Source organism: Meriones unguiculatus, chromosome 5 (genome assembly GCF_030254825.1).
Source record: "Meriones unguiculatus strain TT.TT164.6M chromosome 5, Bangor_MerUng_6.1, whole genome shotgun sequence".
Lineage (NCBI taxonomy): Eukaryota > Metazoa > Chordata > Mammalia > Rodentia > Muridae > Meriones > Meriones unguiculatus.
Genome location: NC_083353.1, coordinates 42376484 through 42400581, shown reverse-complemented (window position 1 = coordinate 42400581; position 24098 = coordinate 42376484). Strand labels below are relative to the sequence as shown.

Below are 24098 nucleotides of genomic sequence, written 5' to 3'. Positions count from 1 at the left end.
GAACTCACAGAGATTACACAGCCAGGTCTTAAGGTCCATAAAAACAAATTTCAGAATTGAAGTGTGCCCTTCTCCCAGCTTCGGGATAGAGTTCTTTCACTATAGTTCTTTCAAGGTTATATCCTTCTAAATATAAATCAGCAGCTCTCTTGAGACCAGGTATGTTTCGGAGGGAGAACTCAATATTTAGTGGCAGTGGTGACCATTACTGTGGTGAAGACACAGTAGCAATGGGCATGTCTTCTCTAGATTGATTAGCTTCTTGGTTTCTTTCTTAATTTCCTCTTTTTTTCTTCTTAATTAATTTCCTCTTAAGGAATGCACAGTACCATGCCATCATCATCCTTCTTTTCCCACCCCTCCAACAAGCTGGTGTTGCCTGTGCCTCCTGAGCTGCAAAAACATACCCTTGTTAGTAAATAAGTTATGTGGGATGTTGAAGCCTACCATGGGCCCCTTGGGGAGCCTGAGCAGCTGGAACGTCTTCCTTTGAAAGAGTGACTCTCATGTCCTTGCACATACACCATATGTTGAATGAACTCTGGCAAGAACTCCCACTGTTGATGCCCACTGCTGCTTGCTGGCCACGTGTGAATGCTATGAGTCTGAGTGGAAGATCTCTCCCTCCCTCAATCCTTCTTCAGCTCTTGCTGCCTCCCAAATTGTCCCACAGACAGAAAGAATCAGAGAAGTTTCTTTCTCTTTTCCTTCTTCCTCTCTCTTTCGTTCCCTCTCTCCTCTCCTTGTGGTGCTGCCAATCAGACCTGGGGCCTTGTATGGGCTGGACAGTTCCTCTTACCACAGAGCAGCATCCTTAGCCCCAGAGATGTTTCTCACAACATTCCTTCCTCCATATTTTTTATGTATTAACAACATGGGGGAATGAAAGTAACCAACTTGTATGCTGGAAATACTGTCTACTGTTGTGGGAATTTGATGGCATTGGGGCAGCATCCCTGTATAGGTCCCATAGTTTGCAGATGAAGAGAGGGACTCCGGTGTCTCGCTTCACTGCTGCAGATTTAGCATGTTGGGCTTTCTGGGGGCAGACACGCTGGGAAGGAAACAGGTGTGGTCAGCATGCCTGAGTGTGGTGCTTCCCTTCTGATACTCAGAGAGGCTACTAAGCAGTCAAGCTATGTGGTACCAGAGGCAGGAGGTGGGTCTCTTGAGTTTTAGGCCACCATGGTCTACACAGTGAGACCCTATGTCTCACCCCCTACCCCACCATCACAATCTCCATCTCAAAGGTGATAGATACTTAGCTTAGATGACCTTGCTTAGTTGACACAGTTCCTGCAGGGACTAGGAAGAGTAAGGCTCCATATGTAATGTATGGTGTAGGATATGAGGAAAATCTCCTAGGTGGCTAAAGGAAACAGTCTGACGGTTCAGCTTCCTTGCACTGAGCAGTGCCACTGAGCTTGAGAGGTGCTGTGGTCATAGACCACAGTGTGAACATGGCTTCGAGCATGAGTATAGCCAGACCTTCTCTGGTGGTTTATCTTGATTGAGAGGCATTGAAATGTGCACGGCTTGTCTTTGGTGTCTGTGATGGCATTTCCACAAGTTACATATTACATATTTATTTTATTGTGTGTGTATGTGTCTGCATGTCCCAGCGTACATGTGGAGGTCAGAGGACAACTTTTAGGAGTAGTGTCTCTCTTCCAAGCTTGTAGGACCGGGGATTCGACTCTGGTCATTAGGCTTGGAAGCAAGTACCTGCACCTGCTGAGCCATCTCACTGACTCCAGAGACATTCTTTGAATGTTGGTAGTACCATCCCATACCCATACCTTGGGAGCCCAGTGGAATAAAAGGAAGAAGCCCAGTGGTACAGGCTTGCTTACTGTATGCTTTCTGAGTATCATGAAGTAACAAGTTTCATTCCACACCCTCCCCACCATAATGTTCTATGTCACTGTGGGCCCACAGTCCTTGCAACTGCCCTGATGCCTTTGAAACTGTGATCTAGAATAAATCATGTCAAGGGGTTCTTCATTTTTGTCACAGCAAATAGCTTTTCATTAGTTCACAAAACACCACTCCTATTTGCACACTGTCCTCCTAGTCAGAAACAATGGAAAACAGTCAGTTTGAGGGGTGAAGGAGTCCGCTTCCTTCTAGGCCAGTACAGTGTCTCCTGTGTGTTCTTGGGTCCACTATCGCCTGTTGAAAAAGCAGCTGGCTCTGGCACTGTGGCCTGCTGCTTTTTTCCTGGCCTGTTGAACTATATTTTGTTAGTCACCTGGTGTATGGGATATACGTCAAAATAATAGGAGCCAGTAGTTAACCAGTTTACATACAGTGCTCAGCTGGCAAGTAGTATTTTTCAAATCCATTCATTTTCTGATAAGTTACTGACTCAGGGGGCTTTTTGTTGTTGTTAAGGTTTGACAAGTGCTGGAAGAGTGAATTGAGTGAGATTCGGCATTTTACATATTGTATGGTAAGGGGAAACAAAGGCTGCCTAGTTTTTTTGGGGAAAGATTGTCCCTAGAGTTTCACTTTGAAGCATTGTTCATCTATACTAACCCCATGCTTGGTAATTCACTTGACACCAGGCACATAGAAAGTAAAACTGTCCTCGTGGAGACTGTTAGAAAAGGGAGACTATAGATAGCATGTGTACTGATGAATATAAGTGTTTTCCTTTAATGTATTTTTATTTTATATACTTCCAGTGGTTTGACTTCGTGTATGTCTGTGTGAGGGTGTCAGATCCCCAGCAACTAGAGCTATTGGCAGTTGTGAGCTGCCATGTGGGTAGCTGGAAATTGAACCCCAGTCTTCTGGAAGAGCAGCCAGTGCTCTTCCAGAGCGTTGAGCCATCTCTCCAACCCCGAATATAAGTGTTTTTAAAGCAGCAAACAGTAGTTGGGGAAGAAGAGTTGGTATGTCTTAGTTTATAATTGCTGTGATGAAGTGCTGTGACCAGAAACATCTTGGGGAGGAAAGGACTTATTTGGCCCACACATCCCAAGGCACAGTTCATTTAGAGAAGCCAAGGCAGGAACTCAGACCAGATGGGAACATGGAAGCAGGAGCTGATGCAGAAGCCATGGAAGATTGTTATTTACTCGATTGCTCTTCGTGGCTTGCTCAGCCTGCTTTCTTATAGAACCCAGGACCAATAGCTCAGGCAGGGATAGCATCACAATGGGCTGGGGGCTGGGCCCTCACTTTTCCTGTTAATCACTAATTAAGAAAATGGCCTACAGACCTGCCTACAGCCTGATCTTATGGAGATATTTTCTCATTTGAGACTCCCTCCTCTCTAAATGACTCTAGCTTGTGTCAAGTTAACATAAAACTATCCAGCACAGGATACTGCTTTAATAAAGTGGTTACTAGCCAGGCATGATGGCACATGCTTTTAATTACAGCACCCAGGAGGCAGAGGCAGACAGATTTCTAAGTTTGAGCCCAGTCTCATCTGCAGAATGAGTTCCAGGGCAGCTGGAGCTACACAAAGAAACCCTGTCTTGGAAAAACAAAAGAAAGAAATATGGAGGGGATATTGGAGAAAGGAAGGAAGGAAAAAAAGAACGAAAGGTTCTTTTACTGAGAGAGTAATGCTTAAGCAGTGAGGCAAATCTTCACTCTTTTTGAGTCTGGAGTGTTAATCCTAGCTGCTGATGCCAGTACTGGATCCAGCACTCCTGCAGTCTAAAGCAGCTCAAGGGTTCACAGTTCTACAAAGGTTGCTGTTCTTTTCATCAGGACCCAAGGGCAATCTGAGTTAAAGCTGAGGCTCTGTCCTTGATGGAGTAATGGCAGTGTAGGAGACAGTGTCTGCCTTGCTGTTTCCTCAGCTCACCTGTGCTCCTCTCCTTCTTTCTACAGCTTAAAGGATGACCTCTAGGAAGAAAGTGTTGCTGAAAGTCATCATCCTGGGAGATTCTGGGTAAGTGTTTCTCACGAATTTGAGCTCACAGATGGATTGGCTTGGAGCCTCATCATTTCTGATCCCAATATCAGCAGTTTCAAATTCTGCTCTTGGCCTGTCCTCTATCCTTTACTGTTGGAATGTAGTAGAAATTTGAATATTGCTTTGGTGTATATTTTTGTTCCTTGCCTTTAGCATGCGTGTGTGTATGTCCTGTGTGAGCATGTGTTTTCCTGGAAATAACCCAGGATCTTAAGCACGTTAGGCATTGATTCTACTACAGCTATATCACCATCTCTTTAGGGTGTGGGTTTTTGGGGGCTTGGGGATCTGAACCCAGTAAATGAAGGTCATTTTTTATGGCTTCTCTTCTGTACCAACTGGCCAGACTAGGAAGTGCTCTTCTCATGATCTGTTGTTGTTAGTACCTTGCCAGTGCAGATGTGGCTTGTGCACACGTGTGTTCCCTTCCTTCTGCTGTGCCTCTGTGTGTGTGTGCGTGTGTGTGTGTGTGTGTGTGTGTGTGTGTGTGTGTGTGTTAGGAAATTTAGGGGGGAGTCAAGACAGGGTTCTCACCATGTAGCTCTGTCTGTTCTGGAACTCTTTGTGTAGACCAAGCTGGCCTTGAAATCACAGAGATCTGCCCGTCTCTGCCTTGTTTTTGTTTGTTTTTTGTACTATAGTTTTCAGACATGGTTTCTTATGTGACTCATGATGGCCTTGCTTCACTGAGTGCTTGTGTATAAAAATAGTAACGTAGGACAGTGGCACATGCCTGTCATCCCAGCTGCTTGAAAGGCTGAGATGGGAAGATCCATTAAGCCTGAAATGTTGAAGCTAGCCTGGACTGTATAGACCTGCCTCAGGAAAAGAAGGCAATAAGAACAATAATGAAAGTGGGCGTGTCCTGTATGCCAACGTTCTTTCCTTCAGAGCCAGTGGTTTTCCTGTCTGTTTGGCCTATTTGAATTGCTTAAAGAACCCTCCAACAAGCATTTTCTTGTTTTTGAAACTGCATACACACGTGGTGCGGAGTCTAAGGTTAGTGTCCCCTGCCCAGTGCTGTCAGAAACAACACACTGTCTGTGCTGCCCAAACTTGTTTGAGAGGAGGCTCTGGCCTTTGATGCATTACAGATCACACTGCTATTTCCCTGTAAATCCTAATTGTGCTGCAGTGCTGGAGATGCAACCCAAGCCCTGACACGCTAGGCCAGTGGTCAGCCATTGAGCTACACCCCAGCCGGCACAATTGCCTTCGGCTGTGTGTAGGTCCAGGTTCTCTGAATACGAATTTGATTGTTTGTGGAAAGTCATGGACAAGAAAGGCTTTAGGTTGTGTTGCCTTGACGCTACCCTTACTTTACTGAACATTTGGTTGTTGAGTTTTCTTGGTGAAAAACTTCCTTGGAGCAATTTCTTTGAATTTTTGGAAATTACATTTTATTATTATGTGTGTGCATATGTATGTCTATACGAAGGTCAGAAGACAGTGTGCAAGAGTTGTTTTTCCTTCCTACTATGGAGTCCAGGAGATTGAATTAAGGCTCTCAGGCTGGCAGCAGGTACCTTTACCTTTAGCTCTATCACTGAACACCTAGGAGTACAGTGATGGTTTGGAATGGCAGAGTGAGCTGCTCATAAGATTGTTTTTAGGAGTATATATCTTTCTGCCTTCTAGAAGGAAAAATGTGCTAAGTTCTACCACCTGAGTTCTCTGTACTGAAGTGTGTGGACTGTGTTCCGTGTATGATAGATATCTGCACTGTGGTTTCTTGTTTTATGGGTTTTTGGTGGTGGTGTTGTTTTTGGTGTGTGTGTGTTTTAATGCTATGCTAGAATCAAAGGGGCTCTGCTACAGAGCTAATCCTTTTTTCCCCTGTATCGTTTTAATTATTTATTTATTCTGCATATTGTGGGGGCATTTATTTTGTGTTTGTGTATGTGTGGGGATTGCACATGTCTTGGTACATGTGTGGAGGTCAGACTATAATTTGCAAGAACCCTCAACCCTCAGTGGATCCTGGGATTGAACTCATGTCGCTGGGCTTGGCAGTGCTGTCTTAGTTAAGTCTCTGCTGTTGGGATGAGACACAATGGCAAAGGCATTTACATAAGAAAGAGTTTATTGGGGTTTACAGTTTCAGAGGATAAGTCCATGACCATGTGGTGGGAACCATGTGTCTTGATTCACAGACTAAGGGAGAATAGAGGGTGGGAGTATGCACTGCAAATGGGTAAGAATCTTTTGAAATCTTACAGCCCACCCCCAGTGACACACCTCCCCAACAAGAGATCAAGTTCAGATACATGAGCCTGTGGGGGCATGCTCATTCAAAACACCACACCTGCCGAGCCACCCTGTCGGGCCCCTCCTCCTGCACCATCCCAGGAAAACACAAGTCTTTTAGTATGCGATGCTAGCTAGGGTGATTGTTGGTGCTATCCTTGGCAGAGAGGGAGATGCCCATTCTCAATTATGGCAGGCAAGTTCCTTGGATAAAATGCTTTGTTTGGTTTTTTTAAACTGTTGCAGTACTAGGGATTGAACCCAGGGCCTTATGTGTGTCAGGCAAGCACTCTACCAAGTAAAGTATCTCCCTAGCCCAGACAAATTGCTTTTAAAATTGTAGACGCAGGTTGGTTTCAGCCCCTTATTTGACTTAGACTTACGGTTTTTCTCCAATTTCAGTGTTGGAAAGACATCTCTCATGAACCAGTATGTGAATAAGAAGTTCAGTAACCAGTACAAAGCCACAATAGGAGCAGACTTTCTGACCAAGGAGGTGATGGTAGACGACAGACTTGTTACCATGCAGGTAAGCCACTGCTCAGCTGCCAGCCAGACCGCTAGCTTAATTAATCTTTTAAAATGTATTGTGTGTATGTTTGTATGTATACTGTTTCATTTACCCTTTTGTGGGTCTGGGGGAACAACGGGGTGTCAGGCTAGGCTGGCCTCAAACTCTGTAACAGAGTTCTCCTGCCTTTGCCTCCTGAGTGGTAGAATTACAGGCTTCTGCCTCCACACCTGGCACAAAGATAAGAACTCTTAATTGGCTTGAATTTTAGGATGGAGCTAATAGAAGTCAACCTTCCCTAGCCCACCTACACATACACACATACATCTGAAGATTTTCAAAATACCAGAAAGTTAGTCATTAAATTAGAGAAAAGCAAATTTCTAGAACAAAGGGGGAAGTGAAATTGTGATACACTCAGAGGCTTCTGCCATGATATTGGATGATTTTTAAGTTTCAGCTGTGAAAGGACAGGAGCTGTAAGCCACTGCCATGTGGGGAGCTAAAACTGACCCCCCTGACTTCTCACTCCCCCCCCCCATACACATATTGGATGATTTTTCAGTTTCAGCTGTGAAAGGACAGGAACTGTAAACTACTGCCCATGTGGGGAGCTAAAACTGAAACATCCCCCTCAAACCCTTACTCCCCACCCTCCCATGTCCAGTCCCCAGAAAGAATGTAAAAGCAAGACAGGGAGACAGGCCAAAGATGTGGCAATGCTGTGGGACTCGTGGGCTTGAGGCAGTGCCCCACTGTGCCCTGTCCCCATGTATGGTGGTTGCTTTGGTGGTGTGTGTTTGGGGGATGGCGAACTTGAAACTGAACCTAGGATCCCTTAAGTGCTAGTAGACAAATGCTCTGCTGTCAGGCTTTGTCCCCAGACCTTTTAAAACTAGTGTCTGGAGACAAGGTATCATGTCACTGCCCAGGCACTGACCTTGAATCTGTAAATCTCCGTTCAGCCTCCCCCAGGAGCTGAAGTTAAAAGATGGTGTACCCAGATCCAGCTTCATGTGTATAATATCTAACTAAGTTTATACTCTTCAGAGAACAGGAATCTATCTTGAAGAATTTAACAGAAACTCCTATCATTCTTGAAAAAAACAAAATTAGTGTGTGGGACACTTAAAATTGGAAGGAGAGGCCATTTGAGGAAATCATATGTCACAAGTTATCTTCACAATGACTACTTAAGGGGGGGGCTGCTATAAAAAAATGAGGATATGGAAACTTTAGAACTTCAAAAACTGGAACAAAACATCAAAATAAATGAAAGGCATTCTTAAACTGTTATGCTGCAAGGGTTGGGCAGGGTTTCAAAAAGAACCTGATACTGGCCAGGCTTAGTGGAGCCCACCTTCAATCCCAGTACTTGAGAGGAAGAAGCAAGTGCACCTTTGTGAGTTCTGTGGACCCCTGTGAGGCCAGCCTGGCCTACACAGTAAAAGACATCCAGAGCTACACGAGACCCTGTCTTGGAAAAACAACAAAAACAGACAAACAAAAAGGACCCTGAGACTGCAGGAGACCAGAGAGAACAGGTGATTTGCAGGAAGAGCAGATAAGCTGGGGTTGTCCACAGCAGCAGAAGTGGGAAGGAACAGGTGCTGGGCAAACACCAGAACCGGGCTGTGATTTTGGGCGTCACAGAGTGGAGAAGTGAGGTCCCTGCCACACTCACTGCTGTAGTCCATCCCACCAGGTAGCATCAAATGAGCCACAGTGAAGACCCACGGGCCAGAAGGGTCTAGAAGAGAATGGGATGAGGTGGCAGCTTCTGAGTGATGGGGCAGAGTCTGGAGGGATCCCCACATACTCCTCAAGAGTTTTAGCAGCTTGGAGTAAAAGATAAGTAAGAGAAGAAGGCATCACAGAAAAAGAAGCCCATGCTGACCACCTTGGTCTTTGAGAGTGCTTTTTACGAAGGAGTGGGGTCTGGTTTCACAGGCTGTAATCCCAGCTAGTTCAGGGCCGTCCAGGATAAAGGGTTTCTTTTCACAGGTGGGCAGTCACTCTATATAGCCCAGGCTGCAATTGTTTTGCCTCTGTTTCCCAAAGTGCTAGGAGTACAGGCATTAACTATTAGACCCAGTTAACATATTAGAACCCTCCCCTCTCTGAGGGGTGGGTGGGCAGTGTTAGGGACTGAGCCTGGAACCTCCAAATGATAAGGTGTTCTCACACAAGCTCTCACTACAGCCCTGTTCACTGATTCTAATTTAAAAGAAAAACAATCTTACATCTACAGAGAAGAAAACAGGCAGTGTAGACTTGAGAAAAAAAATTAATAGAGCTTGTAAAACTTTGGAAATTTCAGTTTACAGTAGAATGGGCATAGAAGAAAGGATCTGCAACAAAGAAATGGGAGAAAAGCAGGCGCAGTGAGCTCACACACACGTGAGTTTTATTTTTGTCCTAGGGTTTACACATGCCCAGCAAGCACCCTTCTACTGAGCTATATTCCAGCACAGACCTGCTTTTAATCAGTTACAGGAGGAATAAAAAGAAGAATTGACATTGCACCAATTCAGAGATCCAGAAAGCTCAACTTCCAGGAAAGATACATAAAAAATATACCTGAATGGCAATGATAGCCACCCTGAAAAGACTAAAGAGGAGCCAAGGAAAGGATGGACATGGAAGCCAAGAAAGGAGCAGCCATGAGGCTGCCAACTAACCACAGCACTACAACAGTGGCTGCAGTGGGTGGTGCCCAAAAGGCGTGGCCAGCAGATTGTTTTTAGATTAGAACTCTGAGCCAGGACTCAGGAGGCAGAGCCAGGCTGATCTGCGTTCAAGGACAGGCTGCTCTCTCTAAAGCAAGTCCAGGACAGCCAGGGCTACACAGAGAAACCCTGTCTCAAAAAAATCAAATAAATAAACTCAGGCACATAGAGCTAGAAGAGTCGTTCCACAATAGAATACTTGCTATGATGCATCAGGCCCTGGGTTCCATCTTCAGAACTGTGGAGCAAAGAAAGCATGCATGTTTACTCGGGATTGGTTGAGACACTTCCTCACCGAGATGTAACCTTTATGTCGTGTCCTGGGTTTCAGGTTTGTGTCGTTGAGGTGGTCAGGCACTTGCATGGCATGCATATAATCCTGGATTCAGTCCCCAGCACCACATAAAACAATGTGCTAGTGCATGCTTGTCACAGCTTGAGAGAGTTCAGGGTAGTATGGGCTACTTTAGACCCTATCTTTAAAAAGATAAACATAAGGGCCGGAGGGGTGGCTCAGTGTTTAAGGACACTGTTTACTCTTTTCCAGAGTACCCTGGAGTTCTAGCATGCATCCTGGTACTCAACAACCATTTGTAACTATAGTCCCAGAGAATCTGACATCCTTGTCTGGCTTCCTTGATACCAGGCATGCAGGTGGTACACAGACTTACATGCAGACAGAACACTCATAGGATAAAATAATTAAAAAATTTAAATCAAAAATGTTTTATAAATAAAATCAATTGGTCATGTCTATGTAGAATGTGAGGACATTACCCTACAGAACTTTAACCTTCCAAATTACTTACAATACCTGCTTCTATGTGAGCAGTTATTAGACTGTCTAGGAATAATGACAAGGAGAGAGATCCATGAATGCCTACTCAAGGCCTGGCGTGCTGTTAGTTGAGTCTTCAGGTGTGAATTCCACATTAGGTCCTGCTGTAAGGAAACCAGGATTGGAGTTCCCCATTGTAATGTCCAGTGGATTAGAGATGGCTGTGTTTTACCGCTCACATTTCTGATAGCGTTGAAGAAGCTAAGAGTCAGTATGCAGTGCTAGCTTCAGCCAGCCATGCGTTAGCACTCAGGAACATGGTCAACTGAAGTCACTGAAGCAGTGGTGTCTGCACAAGCATGCCCATGGGACAGGACACAGGCATGGGCCCTTGCTGGGAACTCTGAGGGACACAGATCCCGCTTGGACAGCTGGAGCAGGGCCTTCGGGACCTGAAGTGGGGGGGGGGGGGGAGAGCACAAGTTAAAACATACAAATAGAAAAGAGAGGCTATTTTTTTACCTTGAGCACTTAAAGTGGACCGAGAAAGTGGACCGAGAACAAGTCATAAGGTCAAGATTGTATGAGAGCACATTAAATCTAACACCTAAACAGGGTGATTCCCAAATAGCCAAAGAAGTCACTGAACAGGAGCACGTGCTGACAGGCAGCTCGGGGTTACAGGGGTGGAGTATAGCAAATGGCAGGTCCTGAAACCTTAATGGCCTCAAAGTCTGATATCAGGGAATTAGAGTAATATTGAGATGGATGCTCTTCTGCAAGGTGGACACATGCGTGCCTACCATTCTAGGAGATTCTTTGTCTGTCTATGGCTTAAAACTAACGTTTGGCTTGAGGAGAGCAGCGTGAGAGTGTTCATGCAGCCCTGCATATAAGGATGCATGACCAGGGGATAAAGTGCAGCATAACAAGGACTGTTAGCTGTTCATTTTGGATATGAGAAAAGGCAAGTTGAAAGAGATTTACAGCAGAGCGCTACTGGTATAAGACATTTCTCCAGGCACCATTTTACTTCTGGGGTGTGGGGGGGGAAGTGTCATGGGGGATAGTGTTCTATGTGCATGTGTCTCTGCACCGCATTCCCGCCTGGAGCCCACGCACACCCAGAAGAAGGTGCCAGATCTCCTGGAATTGGAATTAGAGCCACCATGTGGTGCTGAGATTCAAACCCAGGGAAGAGCAGCTGCTGAACCATCTCCCTGGCCATAGGTTTGCTCTTTAAGTACAGTGGCGTAGTAATACCTGTCAGGTAGTAGATTGTGTACTTAGCATTTATGAGGCCATATGTTCCACCGACCCGAATTATCAAGAGACTGATAGACAAATATATGGGTATAAGTTGGGATATAAAAAAATATTTGGGAAATATATAGGTGAGCAGTAGAGCTTACTCAGAGTTTACAGTGCCCTGGGTTCTGCTCCCACCACTAACCCTCCAAAAAAATTCAGTTAGAAAATTTTAAAGTACCATTTAACATAGGGCTGTATTTTTTGTTCTCATTGACAAATACGAATTGTACTTTTTAAAGTTTGAAGTGAAGGTGATTTTAGAAACTTTCTAGGAACAATGACTCAATTTTCTTGAGTTTTTTCAAAAATTTGTGTGTTTGAATTGCATATACCATTTGCCACTGAGTTGAACATGGCCCCTAGGACACTGTCTATGCTCAACCAGTGGGACTTGCTGCAGATCTACTCTAGATCTTTTTGTCAGGAGTTTTGGATAATTTGGGTTTTGAGTTACAAACAAAGCTTTTTCATTAAAGAAATGACATTGTTAAAAATATATAGATACATCATTTTAGTCAGTAGTCTTTTATTTCTAAAACTTGTGGTAGTACATGTCTGTAATCTCAACACTGAGGAAGCTGAGGCAGAAGGACTGCAAGTTGAGGCCTGCCTATGCTGCATCTAGTTTATTATGCATCAAATAAAGCATAATAAACAAGCCCTTGGAAAGTTCCCAGGACACGTAAGTCTTGAGGCTGTGTATGTTCATGCTCCATGTACATACCTGGGGGAAGAAAGAGGAGACTCATGTACTCCTCCTGTACATGTGCACACACACACACACCAGCACCTCCTGAAGACCAGGTGTTTTGTTGCTTGCAGATCTGGGACACAGCCGGTCAAGAGCGGTTCCAGTCTCTGGGTGTGGCCTTTTACAGAGGTGCAGATTGCTGTGTTCTGGTGTTTGATGTGACTGCCCCCAACACATTCAAAACCCTCGACAGCTGGAGAGACGAGTTTCTCATCCAGGCCAGCCCCCGGGATCCTGAGAACTTCCCTTTTGTTGTGTTGGGAAACAAGATTGACCTCGAGAACAGACAAGTAAGCACTAACAGTGGCAGTCACCGTCACAGCCTTGCTCCTCTGCTGCCTGGGAGGAATGTGGGGGGTCTTGTTGCATGCTCAGAATAACCTGGGAAGGTTCTGGTGGGAGTGCTTGTCCCCCAGTACCCCAGCTGTCCCTAGCCAGCTTTGATGCAGAGCTATCTTCGTTCTCAGAGCTTCCGTTCTCCTGATGCACCATAAAGGAAGGAATTGGTTTTCTCATTTCAAGGGTGGGAGAATGCTATGGGCTTGAGTCATCTTGCTCTGCTGTAATTCTACACAGCATTTCTGTTGGAACAAAGCTTTGTTAATTATAGCTCAACTTATTTCTGACATCTCCTTCTCTTTCCTTGGCTGGGGTAGGGGAAGGAAAGAGCTAACTGGGGAGCACTTCGAAATCTGTACCAGTGGCATTCTGCACAGGTAGCCCTAGATGAGTGAGGGAGAGAGGGTTCATACCAGAAATCAGCTGTGGACTGGGACCCCAGGAGAATCGCTCTCCACCTCCTGTGCTTGGCTCTTGGTCCATAGCACAAGGGCCACAAGGTCTGGCTATGGACAGATGTACCTCCAGTTTGGATCCTTCAGATGGGCAGCTGAGTGAGCTGACATGTAGGTCTCTATGCCACACTCGTCCTCATTACCAGATTCTGTTTTCACCAGTATACTTGTCCTGGGGAGAATTGTGTCTTCTGTTCATGTCACTAGTGTCCTCCTTCCTCCTGTAGGTGGCCACAAAGAGAGCACAAGCCTGGTGCTACAGCAAAAACAACATTCCCTACTTCGAGACCAGTGCCAAGGAGGCCATCAATGTGGAGCAGGCCTTCCAGACAATTGCTCGGAATGCCCTTAAACAGGTGGGTCTCCAGGGCCCCGGAGCTGTATGGTGCCCTCTGGTGCTGTCTGCTGTCCCTTCCTTGATGCCTCTCCTCTCTAAGCTATAGCTAGGAAAACATAAAGTGCTTCTCTGGATGGGTAGGTCATGACCGATTCTGCCTCTGTCCCCAGGGGATCCACAGCTTTATTAGTCATCAGAACCATTCAGGGCAGAGCTGCACTGTGGCACTGTGGCTTGGTGATCGAACACTTACCTAAAATACAGAGCATTGAGGGCAGCCTCATCCTTCAATAGTGAGTTCCAGACATAGTGTAAGCATCAGGGAACAAAACAGGGACATCCTTGTGAAGGAGGTGTGGGCTCAATTATTCCTGAGTGGGTTAGTTGGTTGGTTGGTTTTTGGGCCATTTAGGGGTCCACTCCTACCAGATCAGTGTTTGTATTTATTGAGATAAGCTTGACTCAGCATCCCAGCTATCATTTAGTCATTGGCATCTGAGCTTCTCCCCTCTCCTGCAAGACGGAATGCCAGCTTCAAAGGATGATAGTGATTACCTGACTCAGCTCTCAGTACAGGAAATTGCTTTTTCCTGAGAGTACACACATGCACACGCACGCACAAGTAAGAAAGACAAGAAAACCACATCAAGGAACCCAGAGCTCCCACTCTTTGAGAAGATACCATCGTGTGCTAAGCGAGTAAAGAGGCTAGTCCTATGAATCAGGCCTGTAATCCCAACTATTGGGGCAGCCAAGGCAGTTCAAGGCAAGTTCAAGGCCAGCTAGGACAACATAGTAGGACTGGAAGTGTAGCACTCAATCTAGTGTGTTAGCCTAGCATATGCAAGGTCCTGGGTTTGTCACAGCATTGTGGCTGGTACTTAATTTTTAAAAAGTATGGGCTTGGGGAACTCAACTAGCAGTCTGTGGGTGTCAGCTCTAACTGCTGGCTCTTTCAAGTTGCGACCTTCGCATTCATAGCACTGTCCTGTTGAGCCTCTAACCTCTTAGGCTGGCTACTGTGCTCTTCTCTATGAATGGCCAGCATGTTCCCATGACATTTGTTGTACATCTTAGTATTTCATATTACTAAGAGAACTAAGAGAAACTAGGGGTCCTCTTGAATTCTAAGAATGGGGCTCTCAAGTTCCCTGACTCACCAAGGGCCCATATGTACCACATGTGGTCCTTTCAGAGGTACCTTGGGAATGTGCCCAGAGTGACCTTTCGATCTCGTCGAGTAGATGCCACCTTCACCTACCTTCCAACTTCCTTTCCTCCTCTCCAACTCTTGTCTTTAATAGCCTTTGGCCATAGATAGAAAAGGCCATCTTAGCTGGGTGTGGTGGTGCCTGTGATAATTTCAGCACTTAGGAAGCGTGAGGTAAGAAGAAAGGAAGATGGCAAGTTCCAGGACAGCCTGGGCTATACAGAAAAGATGTGGAAGAACACACTATAATCCCAAAGCTTGGGAGGTGGGGACAGGAGGATCAGGAGTTTAAGGCCGCTCTGGGATATGGAAGACTTGTATCTAACAACAAAAACTCATCTTCCTGTCAGATGCATTCTGAAGGTCTGGCTGTAACTTGGTCCCTTTTCCCTTCAGAAAACTGAGGTTCCCAGTGAGAGTGAGAGTGTTGGGAAGTAGCCATTGTCCCCTTCAAGTGGTCCAGGCTGTCTGGGTTCCTTTACCTCATTGGTTCTCAACTTTCCTAAGGCTACAACCCTTTAATACAGTTCATCATGTTGTGATCCAAAACTATAATTTTACTGCTATTATGAATCACGATGTAAGTGACCTTGAGGGTGTTGACAACCACTGCTTTATTCGCACCACCTTTCTTTCAGTGTCTACCCAGCCCTCCCCAGCCAAGTTGAAGCCCTGCTGGTTCTTGTTGGAATTGTATTAGCCATAAAAGAACACAAGATCAGACAGCTTACACATGAGACATTTTATTTTGTTGTCACAATTTGGAGTCTGGGACCAGGGTGTTAACATACTGGGGTTGGGATGGAAGACTCTTAGTGTGTAGAGATGGCTGTTGTCTTGCTGTGTCCACACAGGGCTGCCTTGCTCAGACAGCACATGTGATCAGCCCTCCGGGTATCTCAGTAACAGCATATATAATAAGCCCTGGAGCTTGAGCTCAGTTGGATAGTGTGTTCTGGCATGTGTGAGACGCTGGGATGGGATCCATCTCTAGTACCCATAAACCCAGTATGGTAATACATGCCAGGTTCAAGGTCAGCCTGGGGTACAGGTGAGATCCTTTCTGAAAAGGAAAATTGGAAGTCCTGTGAGAGCAGATGCCACAGATAAAACCTGGTCTAATCTGAGTAGTCTAGGCATAGGCACACTGGGGTTAGGACTCAGGATAGCATGTGAACTTTGGGTTGACACCCGTTCTATCCAAGGCTGCATTCATATTTTTTGCCTTTTGTGTTATTAGTGCTGACAGGAATATAAATTTATTGCTGTTTATAATAATCAAAAAGTCAAGATAGAACAAACAAGATGCTCACAAACTGATGCGTCTAAACAATGTGGTTCATCTAATACAGATGCCATTCAGCCCCAACACAAAGTAGTAAGGTCAAGGCTGTAATACAGAGGCTGAAATGGAGCCTGTTTCAAACTAAGACTCTTAAAGTCCACTAAAAGGAAACTTCATTCTGAAGTGGGATATGGTATGCACACCTATCATCCTTATAGAAGCAGAAAGATTGCCAAGATTGCCAAGGCTAGGCTGGGCCCATGTCTAACAGCAGTAACAAGACAGGTCTAGGGGAAGTGCTCATTGGCAGAGGGCTTACTTGGCATATGTAAAGCCCTGCTTGCACTCCTGCCTTTGGAGGGGGAAGGTGAGAAAAAAAATTGGTTTCTGGGGAAAGAGCAGCCGCTTGGCACACTCATCTTTTTGGGTGATGACTGTTGTGAACGGCAGTTGATGGTGTCCAGTTCTGTAGTAAGTCATTCCATTTTTTTTTTTAAACTGTTGTGAATAAAATAAAAATATACTGCTAGGGATGTGCCCTAGCGCTTGGTGTGTGGGCACTCAGTCACTCCTCACAAGAAGGGTTAATCCAGCAAGTGGACTGCAGGGACTGAAGTCCCATCCTACTTTCTCATGCAGCGCAGGCGACGGTATCACCCACAGCTGTGCCCTCACTGCAACATGTGGGTGGCATGGGGAATGTATCCTGGGACCATCAGTGAAAGAAAGCCAGGCTCAGGAGCAAATGCCTGTAATCAGGAGGCAGATTTCTGTGAGTTTGGGGCTAGCCTGGTCTACAGAGTTGAGTCCAGAACAGCCAAGACTACACTGAGAAATCTGTCTCAGCACAAATGAACAAAGGAATGAACCAGTGTGAACCCCACAGAAAGCACCTTAGCTGACTGTGGTCCACAGTGGCCAGCAAGCATTCTGTGACCACCCTTTTGTGTGGACACGTAGTCAGCGACTGTCCCTGTGACCCATGTCATCAACCTCTCTCTCTCTCCCTCCCTCCCTCCCTCCCCTCTCCGCCCCCTCATCCAGGAAACAGAAGTGGAGTTGTACAATGAATTCCCTGAACCCATCAAACTGGACAAGAATGACCGGGCCAAGGCCTCCGCAGAGAGCTGCAGTTGTTGAAGGGGCAGTGAGCACAGAGCACAGAGTCTTTCAGACCAAGAACACACACGTAGGCCTTCAATATGCGTCCCTCCTCCTCTAAACAGAACAGAACGTCATCTCTCACATCCAGCTGCCAAAAGAAACTCCACCACACAGCTGTCCACCACACACACACACACACACACACACACACACAGCAAGCAAACTCCAGCCTATGCCGGTCAGGGCTCCTGGGGCAGCTGTCCACCATGAGCCCTGTGTATGGCCTATGGCGGAGACCCTGGGTGCTCTGGGGTGCAGTGGGCATGGAAGCATACTCTTTTTGTCCACTGGAAAGTGAGAGAACTGTTCACAGTTCATCTGTATCTAATTATCTGAAGAAAAAAAAAATTTTTTTTTTTTTTTTAACGGTCTTGTGGTCTTTTGCCCTTACCCCTCCTTGAAGGTCCTGTGGGAAGGCTGGTGCCCACGCTCCATTCTGAACAGGCTGTTTTGTATGTATCTGTTAATGCTTGTTACTTTTAACTAATCAGATCTTTTTACAGTATCCATTTATTATGTAATGCTTCTTAGAAAAGAATCTTATAGTACATGTTAATATATGCAACCAATTAAAATGTATAAATTAGTGTAAGGAATTCCTGGATTGTGTGTTTAAGTCCTCTAACGCAGGCGTGCATGGTGGAGGGTTGAGCCCTGTCTGGGTTACAGAGTGTTAGACTCAAATCTGGAAGTTCAGCTAGCGGCAGTATTCTGTACAGTAGACACAAGAATTATGTACGCCTTTTATCACAGACTTAAGAGCCAAAAAGCTTTTCATCTCTCCAGAGGGGAAACTGAACTAGACAGTTCTCTTCTGTGTCTAAATTTTCCAAAAGGTTGATTTGCATAATACAGTAGTATAATGGATAAATTGCTGTTACTTCAGAAATTGAAATTCTCATTTTCCCCCTTTGTTTTTTTTCCCTTATGTTCAACACTTTATGATGCCCTTTAGATCACTATCCTACTCGAAGAAGAAAGGAGAACCCCACCAGACCTGTCCTAGTGACTCTACCTTTGTTCTAGAAGGCGCTCCTTTCAGGGTTGTGGTACCTGTAGGCTAGCAGACCCTTCCTCCTTTCCCCACCTCACCCCACCCAAGTGTGGCCCAGCACTAACCCACCGTCTCTTGGGTTGAGCCCTGGCAGTTCTGTCCCCTCCCGAGGTCCTGCCCTGCATCATGGCTTGCTTCCCGGAGCACTTCCCCTCCAAAGGTCTACACTCTAGGGTGTAGGCTGAGTTCTTCTGTAAAGAGACGAACGTGATGCCAATAAAATTTAACAAGAACAAAGAAAAGCTGCCCTGTCTTTTTTTCTTGAAGACTTCGGCAGTGTGGGGACATTCTCTGTTGTTGGAACCTCATGGTGCTCAGAGGCAAGAGTGCCTTTCAGCTTAACCCTAGAATACCTACCCTAGTGTGGCTCTTTTCGTTACCACAGTGGTGGGGCAAAGAATGGAAAACACTTTCCCTAAGGGCAATAGCTCCAAACTTCTGGTGACTTTGGGCCATTTGTTGCTATCTAACCTGACCATGGGGTGTGTGAGAAAGAGACAGATAGGTCTGACCCTGGGGCCAAATCACAGTTGTCACTTTTCACAGATCTCTTCTGCTAACCTGTTTCCCAGGATGGCTGCCACCTAGAAGCCCTTTAAACAGTAGACTCCTACTGTGTTCCCTGGGGTTTTACTAACCTGTTCCGCAGAAACTTCAAGCTTTTTTCTTCCTTCTCCTGCCTCTTGGCACAGACTTCATTGTTTAACTACACTCTTTGGGGCATTGTGATATACTTGAAGGCAGATGAATCAGAAGGCTGAGGCAGGAGGATTGCTTGAGCCTAGGCATTTGAGGTCAGCCCTGTGTCTCTCAGAAATGTAGGCAGACTTGAACTGACAAAAACATTTTCCTAAGACAGACTTGACAGTACACCAAGGAGGCTAGGGCTAGAGGAGGGGGGGAGTTCAGGGTCAGCCCGGGCCACATAGTTTGGTGAAACCTCTCCAAAATTTACAGTATACGGCTGGAGCAGGTGTTACAGTCTTTAATCTTGGGAGGCAGAGGTAGGTGGCACTCTGAATTCTAGGCCAGCCTGGTCTACAATAATAAGTTCCAGGACAGCCAGGACTATCTCAGAATAACTAAGTAAAATAAATAAAAATTTAAATTAAAAAAATCAAATACATTCCCCTACATGCATCCATCTTTCTACTTTCCCGTTAAAAACCTGGACTACTTCACTGGCCACATTCCTGACTTCTAGGAGTGACTTAGGACCAACCTCAGGGCTCAGGTTGTGACTCGGAGGCTCAGTATTTGCCTGGTGAGGCCCTGGACTACACCCACTACCACAGAAACTCCCAACACCACCCGCAACTCTGAGTGGTCTTTCCTGTAACCTGGTTTGTGGGTATGGCCTCTGCCATATGCTGAGTTCTAGAAGGTGACTGGGGGCTCTGTTCCTGCCCCTTCCTTCGGAGGGGCCTCACTGCCCCTTCACTCTGGCAGCACTGCCTCAGTTTCCATCACAGGATTCAGAATGTTCTTGTTGCTGAGTATATCTTCTCCCAAGCACATGCTGTACCACTGGCTGAGCGCCACCACGTCGCCTGGAGTTTGTTCACTTCCCAGGGCTTAGTTACACTCCACTGTTTCTCCTTCCTGTGTGCCAGGGAAGACCTGTGGCAGACTACTTACCAGCATGCCCAAGATCCTGGGCTCCTCCTCAGCGAGAGGCATGTCTTAACTGCAGCCTTGCAGGCAGCCTGCTGAGCTGGTTGGGTTCTAGCTGTGTCTGTAGCCTGTTCAGGACAGACTTGCGTCTACCACTGTGGCTTCTCTGCCTAGAAAGCAAGAAAGGTTTGAAAACAACATAGCACAACCCATTGATAGAAAGCTGAAACAATGTGTGTGATAACAGGGAAGTCTCAGCATCACAAGCTGCATCGGCAGAGCTGGCATTGTAATGGTGAGAGACTGAGCACCATAGCTCAGATCGTGAGCAAGATGGGCATCACTACTTTGCCACCATCAACAAAGCAAAGCAAAGGCATCCAAGTTGGAAAGGAAGACATCAGCATGTCTTCCCCAGATAGCACACTCACGTAAGCTGTTAGAGCTGATGAAGTCAGTAAGGAACAATCCCAAAAGCAAGAACATGATAAGATCATCAGAAATCAAAGGTTTTTCTGTTTCGAGACAGGATCTACTGCCTCAGGCTGGCCTCACACACTGTACCTGAGGAAGGCCTTAGGCTTCAGGTGCTCCTGCCTGGCCTTTGCACAGCTGTGCTTACACTGGGATTACAGGTGAGAGCTGCTGTGCTTGGTTCAGGCAGTGCTGGGAGTCAAACCCGGGGCTTCATTCATGCCAGGTAAACACCACCAACTGAGCTACACAGCTCAGCACCACAAACGAAGTATTTAAAAATGACAAGAAGCTAAACGATTGCTCACTGGAAACCTAAAACATGGCTGAAGCCAAGTATGGTGAGTCATGACCTTACCACAGCCTAGAAGCTGTCACCAGTTCAAAGCCAACCAGGGCTAGAGTGAGACACTGGCTCAAAAACTTTAAAAAATCTCAGAAAAAAAAATCTCAGAATAGTTTATACCCACAATCCCAAAACCAGGGAAATGGAGGCAGAAGGGTTGGAAGCCTTGGCTCCATACAGTATCACTGACACCCAGGCCCTACCTTCAGGGCAGGAGGTCAGTGTGTAGGTTGGATCACCGGAGGGACCTGGCCTTCCTGCACTTAAAGCCATTCCCAGGAAAGTCCCATGTCCATGACTGGTGTTGATCCATAACCCCAGGATCTGCTTTCAGCTATCAGAGTAGATGGAATCGCTGAGGTCCCTCCCAGATGGCTTCTAGAGAGGCAGAGAGAGGAGAAAGTTAACTATTATTTGCTTTTCCTATTTTTTTTTAAAGGCCTACCTCTTTTGGCTCCAGATGGCTGCTGCAGTGTTGAACTGAGGAAGTCAGGCAAGGTCATGATGTTCTATCATGGCACCATTTTTTCTCAGCAAGAAGAAAACCGTTAGAATGGTGTAAACATCTCGTGGATTTAAGCCTAATGTGCAGGGAGTGTAATGCCCTTAAACCAGCAGCTCTTAACCTGTGGGTGGCAACCATTGGAAAGTGTGTATTTCCGATGGGCCTAGGAACCCCCAACCATAAATTCAATTTTCGTAGCTACTTCATAACCGTAATTTGCTCGTAAGTGGTGTCTCAGTTCCTAACATTGGAACTGAGCAGTTTTTCAATGGTCACAACCCACAGGTTGAGAACTGCTGCCTTAAACTGCTGAATAAACATGCCAGCGGGCCTTCTCAGCCCTGTTTTCCTGCTGGGTGTTCAATGCTGTAGATGTGGCCATAGTTAATCGTGTCTTTTTATTTGTTTGTTTGTTTACTGTCAAGTCCACTGGAGGATCCGGTCCTTGGAGATCACAGGCTTGACAGGAGCCTCTGGCTCCTCTAGGCTTCCTTTTACCAATTGTTCCATCTGCAGGTGGACGAGTCAAGGGCCTCGCTTGACCATGGCCTTGCTTGGAAGCAGGGAGGGCAATTTTTCTCTATATTGTGTCTCCTCTTTGTAGACTGGGCACTTGGTAGAGCCCACCATGCAGGGTCTCCATGACCTTGAACACAGGAATAGGAGACACTCCCTCCCAACACACACACAGTTAACATTTTGAGAGATGCCCTCCATCTCCTGAAACCTAGTTGGCAGTGGAGGGTAAAGGGAAAGAGTCTGCCTTTTTATCCCTCTGACCACATTAGTATAGACTCCAGCCGCGCAGACCAAGAGATCCCAGGGGTTAAGGGCAGGGTCCAGGAGAGCCTTTGCTGGTGACTGCCCATCTGTAAGACACAGATATACTGGACTGTCCTCCAGACCAGGCGCCAAGAAGCAAGCATAGCTTCCCACAGCCAGTCTAGCCCCGCATGTCTCCACTTACCATTCTCAGCTCAGCTGAGAGGCTCAAGAGCCACGTGAGGTAAGGCACGTGAGGTAAGGCAGTCCTACCTGGCAGAGGAGCCATCTTCCTTCCCCCGTGAATCTTTCCCAGGTATACTGAGTAAGGAATCTGCCTTCCCTGCACCTTTCTTCATTTGAAAACGATCAGTTCCTTGGTGTCCAGTCTCTTGGCTTAGGAACGGCTGGTTCTCCTTCCTGCCATAAAAGGTCAGAGCACCCCACTCCATCAGAGCGGGAGCCCCGACTCTTCCTGCTCCTGGTGGAGGTGCGGGCTTGCTGGGTCTCACCACGCTGGCTGTGCTTGGCTGCTGTATCCATTTGCTTCTGGGGCCCTCGGGATACTGGATGGCTCACAGCCACCTCTGAGTCCTCTGAGATAGTCAGTCAGGTATACGACCTCATAGGCCTTCTCAAATCCTGGTAAACCCTCAAGAAACGTAATGGCTGAAAGTATTGACCTAGGAAAGAGAGAAAAGCAACACCTTTATACACTCAGAAGGGGAGAAACCCAAGGCTGGGATTGACGCTGCCTCAGGTATTTTGTAGGGCCCGGGTCCTCCCTTTTTCCCCCGCCAGTTGTCTAGGCAGGCTCTGACCTTCTGGGAACTGGAAGCCTGCCTTCGGCTCTCTGAGCTTCAGCTGGGAGGAGCTGCAGCCACACAACTTCCTTTTGCTTTAATCCGAGGGTTTTGTTTTGAAACAAGGCTTTAGCCTCCTGAGTGTGGGTGATAACAAGTGTGTACTGGCAGGCTGGGTGAGAGCCAGTGTTTTGAAAGGGTATTGCTGCTCTTCCAGAAGACCTGGGCGTAATTTCCAGCACCCACCTGGCTGCTCACAACCGCCTTCACTCCAGCCCCAGGAGACGAGGCACCTTTTCTGACATGCCCCTCCCAGTAAGCTAGAACTTTAAAAAACAAAACCAAAAGATGATAAAACCGCACAAAAAAGACTACCGAGCATGGCACCTAGCCTGAGGTCCACATCCCGTCCCCTCCAGCTCTAATCCCCATGAAGAGCTTTGTTCACTTGAACTTTCTCGCTGGCCAGCCCTGAGCAGGATCTGACCAGTACTCTGTTTCATTTAGTTTTTTTGTTTGTTTGGTTGGTTGGTTGGTTGGTTTGTTGTCGTTTAATCGGTTTGTTTTTAATTTCCTGAAATAAAATTTAGCAGAAAAAAAAATTCCAGACTAGACTTGTGAACACAAGGAAAAGAGACCTTAGCGGTTGCTGTATGTGGCTGCTTGTGTGTTCCTGACTACAGGGACCAGTGCGCTGCACGTGAGCTAATGAGCCAGAAGATGCTGGAAGACAGAAATGCGAGGCGAGCTCTGCCAGGTGGTGTCAAGGAGCTGGCACCCCGGAGATCTGCTGGCAGGTTGGTCAGCCTCATCATGAAGACAGTAGAACCCTTTGGATCTAGTGCTGGGTGATTACAGACCCTCTGTCTGCGTGCGCGTGTCACTCACTCACCCTCAAGTCTCCCTGACAGGCGTCAGCCTACCCAGAGGTGCTGGAGAATGTTCTTTTAGCTTTCTGGCCAAAGAGTCAAGAGGACGCACCTTAACCTGCTGTGTGAGAGGGACGCAGTCCCCAAAGAAATGACCTCCGGCTCCCTGGAATATGGTCCCAAGGAGAAACCCCTGAGCTCTCTCTGGCTTCCGCTGGGAAACGTCTCACCAGCTCCATCTGAAAAGGGCAGGGCTGCAGCGCTGCCGGGCACCAAACATTGCAAGGTTTCGTTCAGACCCCGCGCTGCTAGTTCTACCAGCGCTTCGCTGGAGAAGGCCCGAGAGTAGACACTGTGACTGGCTGCTGCACAGGGGCGGCGCTCCGGCGGCCCAGTGACTGGTTGGGGGGGGGAGTGTGGGTCGCCATGGAGATGGGGTGGGGGCGCAGGGGGATGGGAGCTCCCAACGTTCACCCAACTGCCAACCGCTGAGCTGGGAGGCAGTCGGGAAGTAGGTGCTGCGGCCTGCTGTAGCGCGGCCTGAGCGGCAGGGAAGCTGCAGCCTCTTTGGAAGAGCTGGCCATCCTCTTCTCTTCGGGCCAGTACAATGGCAGCAACAA

The 24098-nt window shown here is 46.8% G+C and overlaps 1 protein-coding gene and 1 long non-coding RNA gene across 3 annotated transcripts in view; one reads left to right on the top strand and one right to left on the bottom strand.

Moving 5' to 3' along the window:
- Rab7a (RAB7A, member RAS oncogene family) overlaps window positions 1-18347 on the top strand; it is a 53656-nt gene extending 35309 nt beyond the window's left edge. For both annotated transcript variants that reach the window (XM_021638815.2, XM_060383716.1), the window contains exons 2-6: window positions 3850-3910; window positions 6584-6710; window positions 12333-12551; window positions 13283-13411; window positions 16932-18347. In XM_021638815.2, the coding sequence (XP_021494490.1) occupies window positions 3858-3910; window positions 6584-6710; window positions 12333-12551; window positions 13283-13411; window positions 16932-17027 (624 nt within the window). In that variant the 5' untranslated portion in view covers window positions 3850-3857 and the 3' untranslated portion in view covers window positions 17028-18347. The remainder of the gene's footprint in view (window positions 1-3849; window positions 3911-6583; window positions 6711-12332; window positions 12552-13282; window positions 13412-16931) is intronic.
- Window positions 15328-23741, bottom strand: LOC132654220 (uncharacterized). The gene is made up of 5 exons (XR_009591874.1): window positions 23591-23741; window positions 22080-22489; window positions 20743-20917; window positions 19744-19889; window positions 15328-15665 (listed from the first exon to the last, which is right to left on the bottom strand). It is a non-coding gene; the product is annotated as an uncharacterized LOC132654220 (long non-coding RNA).
- Window positions 23742-24098: the final 357 nt, after the last annotated feature.